This window comes from Dromiciops gliroides, chromosome 3 (genome assembly GCF_019393635.1).
Source record: "Dromiciops gliroides isolate mDroGli1 chromosome 3, mDroGli1.pri, whole genome shotgun sequence".
Lineage (NCBI taxonomy): Eukaryota > Metazoa > Chordata > Mammalia > Microbiotheria > Microbiotheriidae > Dromiciops > Dromiciops gliroides.
In genome coordinates this window covers 408,652,696-408,663,845 of record NC_057863.1, presented here as the reverse complement: position 1 = coordinate 408,663,845, position 11,150 = coordinate 408,652,696, and the positions used below count along the sequence as shown (strand labels likewise).

At 34.6% G+C, this 11,150-nt stretch overlaps 1 protein-coding gene across 1 annotated transcript in view; it reads right to left on the bottom strand.

The window, feature by feature from the left end:
- Positions 1 to 299: 299 nt before the first annotated feature.
- BOLL (boule homolog, RNA binding protein) overlaps positions 300 to 11,150 on the bottom strand; it is a 75,991-nt gene continuing 65,140 nt past the window's right edge. Inside the window, exon 11 of the mRNA XM_043996875.1 lies at positions 300 to 458. Coding sequence (XP_043852810.1) covers positions 300 to 458 — 159 coding nt within the window. The remainder of the gene's footprint in view (positions 459 to 11,150) is intronic.

The following is an 11,150-nucleotide window of genomic DNA, read 5'->3' as shown; positions in this document are numbered from 1 at the left end:
CCAGATGACTGACTGAATTTTCAGTTTTTAATCTAGACATGTACTGTCTTGTATCTGTAGCCTCTATTCTACTTATCAGAGATAAGTCTATGTTACCATAAATGTGTATGAATTAATAAAGGAAACCATGATTTTATCCTGCACCTCTAATGTTCTGGGCAATGAACTGCAAGATTCCTTTTATTCCCTTTACAAAAAGCAAAGACATTTTTAACTTTGGCATATTCATTAAACTCAGTACCCAAACCACATGTGGAGCTAGTAGCTATTTAGTATTTGGTTTATAGATAGCCAAGATTTTACTTAACAGAGTCAGTAGAAGAAGGTGGAGTAAGAATTGAATCTTCTGCTCTGAATTCTTTCCTAGGATGAAAGTGAGGGCTTCGGGTATATCGAGGTTTCAGTCCCACAGATGAAGGCTGAGAAAAACTTCTTCTCACAGAATGTAACCTTGGTTCCTATCATGATATTAAAAAAATAAGGATTTTTCCAGTCTATGCATATCAGAATAATATAATTTGCACTTAGTGAATTCAAAAATAAAAAAGAACATTTTATTTTATCTCTGTTTTGGGGAGGGGAGGGAAGAGAGTGGATGGTCCTTTGACTTTATTGGTGTGGTCAGAACTTTCTTGTTGTGGAAACTACCTTCACTAATACAGATCCTAACAACTCTTCCCCAATTACAGTCTTAGAATGTTGCTCAGGGCATTAAGAGGTTAAGTGATTTGTCCATGATCATACAGCTAGTATGTGTCAGAGGAAGAATTTGAACCCAGGGTTTCTTTCTTCTAGTACCCTTGATCCACTATAGCATCCTGCCTATCACTTTATGTCATATGTATGGGTAGCATCACATCACATAGAGGAAAAAAAAATTATAAACCATTTCTGGTCAGCTGAGTAATAACTTACTACAATGATATATAACATGTAATCTAAATGAGAGGTGCTTAATTTGAACATGCTGAGGGTTGGCATAGATAATTCTTTGCTCAGGAACCCAGGAAAAAAAGGCAAGTTTTGGATAGTGACTCATTATGTACTAAAGAGATGATAAACAGAAGAGAAAGAAGCTATATGTTTAGAAATAAAAATAGACACTCTGAAATCCAATAATTTGCTCAGGCTATTTCTACTTTTCTGAGATCAGGTACTTGTGGGCCTCAAAAGGTAGTCATGGGACCCAATATATTCTATATTTAAAGGTTGGGGAAACTATTCAAAAGGTACTCCAGTAAAAACAACTTGAATGAATACACAACAGTAATTTATCAAATAATATTTCTAAAGTCTTTTAGAAGTGTAAATAATTATAAAAATGCTCCACTTATGTTTAAGGAACAGTAATATGGTGGAGGGCATAGACTTTTGTTTAATTAGTGAAGCAAAGTAATTTATGTCTTTCAAAAAAGACAGTGGTTGATGGCAAAACTTGATGTAATTTCTAGCATTTTTGCTGGCAAACCATTATATGGACATTGCTAAAATCATCAGGTGTTAACCATGTTAAACGATTTTAAAAGGTTTCAGGAAAAGGCCACAAGAGCAACTAATTACTTTACTTTGGAGTACCTGTTAGACATGGATAACTTTCTGCCTAAAAAGGTTTGCAATTTTTGTAGTTTTCTGGAAAATTCATTCATGTAATTTCAGGACTATATAGTAGTTTTTAACCAGAAAAGAAACACATTTAAAGATATATTTTACACTAAATTTATGTTATCTAATAAAATAAGTTACATATTAAATGAAGTACCTTGTCTCATAAAAGTAAAAAAAATTTCCACTAAAAATTGCCATAGTTCCATTAAAATGAACACCACACAATAATTTTCAGCTATGCACTTCACAGAATTACGAAGACTATATTATGGTTTGATTTTTTATAATAAAAATTAGTCTAGTTATTTGTTTATTCTCAACGCTATGTCAAAGTCTTCTAAAACAAAAATTTTGGGCAATTTTAGATTCAACAGTTTTAAAAAGGATAACCTATCAGTGTGGTGGTGAGGAAGTATAATTATAATTATTATTAACATCATGTTATAAAAAAACAATTATTACAACTTAAAAGGTAGTACAGTGGATGGAGTGTAGGGCCTGGAGTCAGGAAGACCTGCCTTAAGTTCAAATCCAACCATAGACCCTGGGCAAGTCACTTAACCTTGTCTGCCTCAGTTTCCTAATCTGTAAAATCATCTGGAGAAGGAAATGGCACATCATTCCAGTATCTCTGCCAAGAAAACCCCAAATGGGGTCATGAAGAGCCAGACACAACTAAACAACAATAATAAAAAGAAAATGAGTAACTAATAATCCTCTTTAACAATTTCAAATGCTGTGGACCTCAAAAGTCTGATAAACAAGAATGCTATTAGTGTTTGAAGAAGAAAACAAAAAAAGCAGGGAAATGGAAAAAAAATCACTTAGGGTGTTTGTGTGTATGTGTGTGTGTGTACTTGGTTCCTTCAAAAACATAAGGGCTCTGTTTATGTAACTGTGGCACATCACCAAAATAGGAAAGGAAAAAAAAAAGAATTAAAATGTAGATGCTATCTAAAAGAGTCATTTAGGGACATTTGAAGTCCTTTCTTTTCTTTTCATAGCAAGTGTTTCCTTACAGGTATGTTTTATATTAGACTGATATGAATAAGATTTCAGCAGAATTATTTAGTAAATTCATTTTAATTCAACATTTATTAATCATTTACTGTGCACTGGGAAAAATTTTTAAAAAGTTCCTGCATCAGTGTGAGGAACTGACATTTTATGGGGGAAGGGAAATTCTACAAGTACCCAAGTACATACAGCAAATATAAATGACTTAATGGCCAACTCTTAAAACAATTCTATCTTCATTACTCTAACCATGGATACTAGTATCCATGATTAAAGGCAATGATTACTTGATAATTAAATTAATTAAATTTTCTCCATTTTTAAACATACTTTTTAACCTTTCAGATTATTGTTTCAATAATATTCCTTTAGATATGAAATTTCCAAATGTTTTGATGCTGGTAACCATTTTTTAATACTTAAGAGATGAAACGATTCTAGTGACTTGGTGAAGTAGCACCTGGTGATGCCAAAAATGATTTCTTAAGACATTACATTTCTTAGGATTTTTTTAACCACCTTGAAAGGGCCTTACTACAGATGAGTCAATATGTCAGCAGTATGACCTTGGTCTCCATTTGGAAAAGCTTATCTTCTAGCATAAGTTGATAGATCTTTGTACTTTTTCTTGGCCAGGCCAAATCTGAAGTACTGTGTTCATTTTAGGACTGATAAACTGGAATTTCTGGAGTGGGGCAAGAAGGATGATGAAGGGCCTTGAATCCACGTCATATGGGGAATGGTTAAAAGAATTTGGGATGTTTAGTCTGAAGAAGATAGGATTTAGGAGGCACATGTTAACTTTAAGTATATGAAGGGCAAGATTAGGATTAACGCTTGTTCTGTTTGGCCTTGGAGATCAGAACCAGGCGCAATAGGTAAAAGTTATAAAACGGGAAATATGGGCCTGATGACAGAAAAACCTTCCTAATAGTAAATGGTATCCAAGAGCAGAATGGGCTGCCTCAGGTTCTCCCTTATCAGAGGTCTTTTGTGCAGAGTAGACAATTACTTATTGGGTGTGCTCTAGTGAGCTGGTGAAGATCAACCGAGATAATAATTGTAAAGAACTTAGTACAGTGCTTTACACATAGTAGGAGCTTAATAAAGGCTTATTTCCTTCCTTCAACAGACCTGGGTATTGGTTCTGAGTTTGATACATAATAGATATGTAACTTTAAGCAAATCACTTAACCTCTTTTAAACCTGTGTTTCTTATCTATATTCAATGTCTCGGATATTTACTCTACCTAGCTCAAAAAACCCAAAGAACTAATGTTATATGAAGGTATTCTAAACTAAAATGGTACACAAGAAACATTATTGTTATCCTGAACAGGAATAATATAGTAGGCCACACTATGAGAGTAGTCAGAGTTTTGAAGCATAAAATTAAAGTAAATAACATTAAGACTGTTAAAGTCTTTACTTAATACTTTTATCATGATAAGGAGAACTAATTTTGGATACTTATACACCAAATTTAATTACATTCATTCAACAAACATTTATAAAATACCTCTTATGTGCTTGACTGTGCTGAAATGCCGAAGAAAATCAAGACTTTAATATGCACAATCCTTATCCACAAGAAGCTTAGGTTATACTAGGGGAGATAAGATAAATGAATACATGTATGATAGTTGTAGTACATCATGGAGTGCTGAGCCTACACCTTGGCCACTTTTCAGAGATACAGGTCAGTATTCTATGGAGGGTGTTTCCAATCCAACCCCTGTTACATATGAATAAAGCAAAAAACAAAAAAACAAAACTGAATGTGATTAATGCATAAGAGAAATATAAAACAAAGTTCTAGAAGAATTGAGTGATTATTTCTGCCTAGAAGTAGAAGAAACCAATTTAAGTTTCCCAGAGAAGGTGGTATTTTAATTGGGCCTTGAAGGATGCATAAGATTTTAATAGGGAGAGATAAAAGAGGGGCATTCCAGGTACAGGTAATGGCATGGATAGATTCAAGAAAACTGATTTGGCTGGAGTACAGTATGTGAAAGGTAGGGTATTTTAAGATAAGATGGATGGGAACCAAACCAGTTGTGAAGAGTCTAGAAAGCCAAGTTAAGGAATTTAGATTCTATTCATTAGGCAATGGGAAACCTCCAAGTCAAGTGTATTTTCTGTATAAGTAGGATTAATCTGGAAACAAGGTGGTATGCTATGTTTAGACTCAGGAAGAAGTGGGTTAAAATTCCATACTTACTAACCTTAACCCTGCACAAGTGACTTCCCCTTACTGAGCTTCAGTTTTCTCATTTGTTAAGTGAGGATGATACTAGCACCTACCTCACTAGCTAGGATCAAATAAGATTTAGATGCTTTTTAAACCTTAAAATACTACATAAATATTTTTAAAAGTCCTAAATTTGGAGTCAAATGACCCAAGATTTGGCTATTGGCTTTGCTACTTACCATTTATATAACAAATTATTTTACTTCTCTGGGCCTCAGTTTACTTGTGTAAAATGAGGTTGTTGGGTTAGATGATTTCTAAGTCTAGTTTTAAAAATCATGATTTAATGGAAGCAGGGAGAAAGGGTAGGAAACTACTGAATTAGTCCAGGTAAGAAAAAATGAGAATCTGGAGTAGAATGGTAGTAGCTGGAATAGAAAAGGAGATAAGGAAGGAGATAAAGTTAGGTAGGACTGAAAGGACTTGGTCACTATGTGTTGAGGTGAAGACAGGGAAAAGATAAATATAGTTCCAAGGTTTTGAGCCTGACTGAAAAAGTAGTGGAAGGCTGGGCAAGAAAAATTTACCGAGATTTTGAAATTAATTTACATTAGTATAACTATTATTTGTATGTCTTTCCTACTACTAACAGGTAGATTTTATGCCTGGTTAAATAGAAATGATTTAATAAACAACTTAGATTCATTTCTGCATTCCCCACTGATGCTTAAGCATAATACCTTGGAACTAACAGGTACTCAACAGGCATTTATTAGATGAATGAACAAACAGGTAAAAGTTAGTACAACTGTTCTAGAGGCCCTTGTGACTTAATGGTTATATTCCTAGCACTCTTCTCTGCACCCTAACCCTTTATTCCATTGTGATGATGCACTTCATATGTGATAGACCAAAAGCATAAAGCAGAAGTTAGAACATCACAAGTAAAAATACATTTCTAGTTCTGAAGGGATTTCCTGACTTGTGAGTAGGGAAGGAGGGAAATTGTGAAGACTTGAGAGAACTATTAGACAGGCATGAATCATACATAAGCAGGTTATAGTAGGATCTTCTTAGAGACATAATGATGAATTAGTTCTATACCACTTCCAGTGCCAGGCTGAGAAGGTAAGATTTCATATTGTTTTAATTGATTACATGACCTATGGGTTCTATGGAAGCTTTATCCAATTCCTCATTGCAATTTTTGTTTGTTTGTTTGTTTGTTTTGCAGGGCAATGGGGATTAAGTGACTTGCTCAGGGTCACACAGCTAGTAAGTGTCAAGTGTCTGAGGCCGGATTTGAACTCAGGTACTCCTGAATCCAGGGCCGGTGCTTTATCCACTGTGCCACCTAGCTGCCCCCCCCCCCTGCGATTTTTATTAAGGTTTGGAACTAGTTTTGTAGTGGTACATTAGAATGAGGAAAGAACCTTATACAGCAACTTACAGATCCCTATTATAGACAGATTTAAATGGGAAGAACTTATTCAAATTCTTTAAACTTTTATTGAAATAACTGCCCAGAAAAGGAACTGAAGTATAAAAAGGATTTTTGAAGTTCACATACCGTACAAACATGGGAAGCCCATTAAATTCTGATGCACTTATTACTTATGTGGATATCAGTTGTCTATTGAAACATTCTGCAAAGGAACTTGACCGACTTATAGGTTTTAGTAGTCTAACTTCTGGGCTTGTTTCTAGATTCACATTTTCTATCACAGAAAGCTTCTTTATAGGTGCTTCTCTGCTAAAACATTAAAGTTGTCTTATCTAATTGCATCTTTTGGGCTATTTTTTATCCGGAAATATATAGACATTTAATTTTTGTCTCTGTACCTCCACCACTTAGCATAGTACCTGGCATATAGAAGGTGCTTAATAAATGCTAGTTGATTGATTGATGTATGGCATAACATACAGCTCTTATTTCTAATATGCAATGGACTTCCATTAGGGGACCATAAATTATGGAAATCAAACCTAGGAGTTTGGCTGGATAAGAAGGAAATTGGCAAATCTAGATAGTCAAGAGATCCTTAGACTACAGGGCAATCAAATAAGACAAGGATTTAGAAGGTAGGTAAACAGGGCCCCAAATCAGGGAGGTCGAGCAGCAGGGAACACTAAAATAAGCTGGAACATTTATAAAAAAAATATCAGAAGATACAGGCAAAGATTTTGAACAGGTCAGGCATCCCAGAAGAAAAGGTTTGGGCAAGAAGAGGTCAGCATCTAGGATAGTATTCTGAATAATTATCCCATAACACCAGCATAAAAAATGGAGCAAAAATAATGTGATTCAAGAGTATGTTATATAATTCCTGTTTAAAATTGTTTTCAAGAATTGGAGTTTGAAGGAAAAGAATAGCTTCAAAGAAATCAGAAAGTTGAATAGAATTATGTAGAGTGAAGTGAACAGAACTGGAACAGTTTACACAGTAAATACTGTTTTAAAAAAAACACAAGAAGGCATCAGCCACCTGGAATGTAGAACACTAATGTATGTGGGCTACAGAAAAAGGGGGTGGAAAAATGTCAAAGATATTTTTCCTAGTCACCTTAGTATCTAGAAAAGGATGTATGAATTTTTCCATCTCCCCCTCTCCCTTTTGCACCACATGGCCTTGTTGATCTTAAAGGTGGGGCTAGGACTATAAATTAAGGTACACTATGGGTTAAATGGAATTGTATGGGACCTTATCCATTTTTAATAACTGGTTCTAAGGGAAAATGCATTTTAAGTTTTAAAAATCAATTAATACTTGCATTTTTAGAAAACAATATCCATCTATAAACTTGTCACTACCTGTAACTCAAAGTGAGTAATGATGGATAGATAATCAACCAGGAAGCACTTCTCTACTGTCAAGCAGGAGAATAAAGGGTTGGAAACACATACACTTCAGAGAGTTTTTAAGTCAAACAAAAGAAACATTGTTTTTGTTTTCTAATACCAACCTGAATACATGCATATGCTTGATAGTACCGACTGTTCTCTTCTCTTTCATGCATTTAAGAATGAGGTAGAAGAAGGGCTACCACCAGAGCAATATGATGTTGAATAATAATACTAAAACATAAAAACACCACTGGGTTGTTCTGCACTTGGTGCATGAAAATGAAGAATGTGAGAGTAGTGACACTTAAATATATGAAGAAAAAAACACCACTCCAGGCATTAACTTATATGAGCTATCCAAAATAGCAGCCAAGATGAAAAGAATGACTTCTGAAAGGACAAGAAGAGAGTATCAGGTAGGATATCTCTTGAAATACTAAGTAAATCTCTATTCTTGGGTGGGGTTGACTCTGGTCCCTGGGATGTAGGTCCTAGAAACAAGTGAGGGTGATAGTTAGAAAGTAAAACCTACAATTGTAAGGATAGGGAACCATGTTTATTTTAAAAACAGGGGATAAGTTAAAATCAATCAATCAATCAATAATATTTATTTATTTATTTATGGGATGCCTGACCTGTTCAAAATCTTTGCCTGTATCTTCTGATATTTTTTTCATAAATGTCCCAGCTTATTATTTATTTAAGTTAAAAAAGCCCATAAATGGAGAGAAGAGATACTGATATCTTAAGATAAGTTTGAATACCACCAGGAAAATATTCTTAAGGTGGTAGTAGGAGAGACCTTACTTGGCATCTCCTAAATCTTTATCAATGAAATAAGAATGTACAGACAATGTCACAAACACTGAATGGGAGGTAAAAAGGGGAAAAATAAAAAAAAATGATTTGTTAAGGCATTCAACATAGGTTGGCTCAAGATCCTAAAGGCTGAAGGTTAGCCTTGTCTCAAAATATTTTTAAAATTCACCCAAGAAATCTTAGAGGTGAAAGCATCTAGGTGTAGTCATACTATTTGGTCCAAGAGAGAAAGGATAAATCAACTTAACTGAACAAAAATTTATTAAGCAATTAACTATATATAAGCACCATGTCAGGCACTAGGGATAAAAACATAAGAAATTAGTTCCTACCCTCTAAGAATTTACATTTTATTGACTATGTATTTGTGTATAAATGACACATACAGTTAAATGTAATAAAAGGCATATCATGATAGGAACAAAGAAGATACCTTGACAAAGTGCTCCAGAAAAATTTGAGGAGAGAAAACTCATTTGTGGGGAAGGAAGGATCTGAGAAATCTTCAAAGAAAAGCTTTAAAGGATGAGGTCGATTCTGAAAAGTGGAGATGAAGAGTGAGTGCAGGGGCGGCTAGGTGGCGCAGTGGCTAAAGCACCAGCCCTGGATTTAGGAGTACCTGAGTTCAAATCCGGCCTCAGACCCTTGACACTTACTAGCTGTGTGACCCTGGGCAAGTCACTTAACCCCATTGCCCGGTAAAAAAAACCACACGCACAAAAAAACAAACAAACAAACAAACAAACAAACAAAAAGAGTGAGTGCATTCCAGGTGTAGGGGATGGCCTAAGTGATTAGAGATAGCATAAGTTTGGAGAACAGATGGTTATTTTGGTCAGAAAATAGTGTGTGTAAAAAGGAGCAATGTGAAGTAAGACTGTCAAGCAGACTACTGTCAGGCTGTAAAGGGCCTTGGATGCTAAACTAAGGAGTCTGTACCTAAATAGAAGCAGAAATGGAGATGGAATTTTTCTTTCTTTTGTTCTTTTTTTTTGTAGGCTGAGAGAAAATCCAGTAGGTAGGTCTAAAAGATTATATGGCAAGGCCTCCAAAATCTATAACAAATGGCAGAAGACATATGGTGTGTATGCGAGGGGATAAGGTGAGGGGAAAGGTTAGGGCTTAAACCATTAAGTAATACATGGGTTATCCAAGGGTCTGGTCTACTTTGGCTCTCTGACCCCCTCAGACCTTTATAGCCTCCCATGTTCCAAAAGATGAGAAAAGATTACCAAAGAGATGACTGGTGACCTTAATCATCTTTAGAAAACTACTAAATTCTAACAGCTGTATCCTCATGGGCACATGAGAATAATTATAAAACTGAAGTCAGTACTATACTGTTATAAGCAAACTGTACATAATAAAATACATGATCACTGAATTTTGCTATGTCAGAAGTACACTATCAAAGGACTAATAAAACTAGGAGTTGGACAACATAAGAAAACTGGTATGTTTTTGGAAGACTGGCAGACAGTCAATGGTCAATATGGTATAACAAAAATCTGTCTAATCCCAACATTCAAAGGATTATTCAATCTATTACACAAGTAGAATTACTTCAGAAAATTCAGATTTAGCATTAGTTTCACTATCAATGTTTCAAGTACTGAGGTTTTTAAAAAAAGATGTCACTAATACTAAGGTCCTAAAATATAGTTATTTGACTGGTATAAAACAGTAGACTGTAAACATCCCAAGAACAGGGCTCCTATCTAATCTAAATTTTTTATCTTTACCAGCACAGTGCTTTGCACAAAACAGGTACTTAATAAATGTTTGTTGAATAGAACATGATCTATGCCTGCTTCTGTTAAGTTCTGTTGTATAAGAAAGCTGCATAAAAATATCCATGTAACTGATATATGAAAAACTAAATAAGAACAACAATTTTGTGGAGAAAATAAACAAAATGAAAACAGCACCAAACACAGTGGGAAGCAATCGGGAATTGCTATTGATTGCTGGTAAAGAAAACAATGGGTAGAATAAAAGGATGATGAAATCTGAAATGGGGCAAGTTCAATTTGAATAAACACTGTGTATAGCCTATAAGTCAAAAATATAGTGTGTAATATAAGATAGTTTCAATAAACGACAGATACCATAGCTTCTAATCGGAGAAAAGTATGAAAGATGCAAGCTGTCCTTTTAGGCACTTGTGCATATGGATAGCAAAACTATTACATGAGTAGTATCCAAACAGAAAAATTGTGTGTGTGTGTGTATTTTTTAAGGGCAGAACTAGCCCAAAGTAAAAATATAAAAAAACCTTTCTTCAGGAAGACATCAGAATTCCAATGCAAAGAAAACTGGAAACATTTAAAAGGACTCACTAAATTTGGATTTTCCTTTTTTTTTTTTTAGAGAAACAAAATGGGAAATCAATTTCAAGAAGATTACATAAGTAGCCACCTTTGGCAAACATTGAAGATGCTTTTAAAAATAGGAACAGACAATTCTGAAGGCAAGTAGGGTCATCGGTTTCAGTTCATCTTCCTGTTACCCAAGCACTACTCCTTTCAGTTTTGTGGATGGATAATCCAAGAGATTTGTGAGGAAAGAAGTGAGTTCATAAATAAGGGGAGCAAATGTGTTAATAATGACATTTTCATAAAGGGACTTTTTTCTTTGGTTAGGGATCATAGATATGATCCTTAAGCATATAAG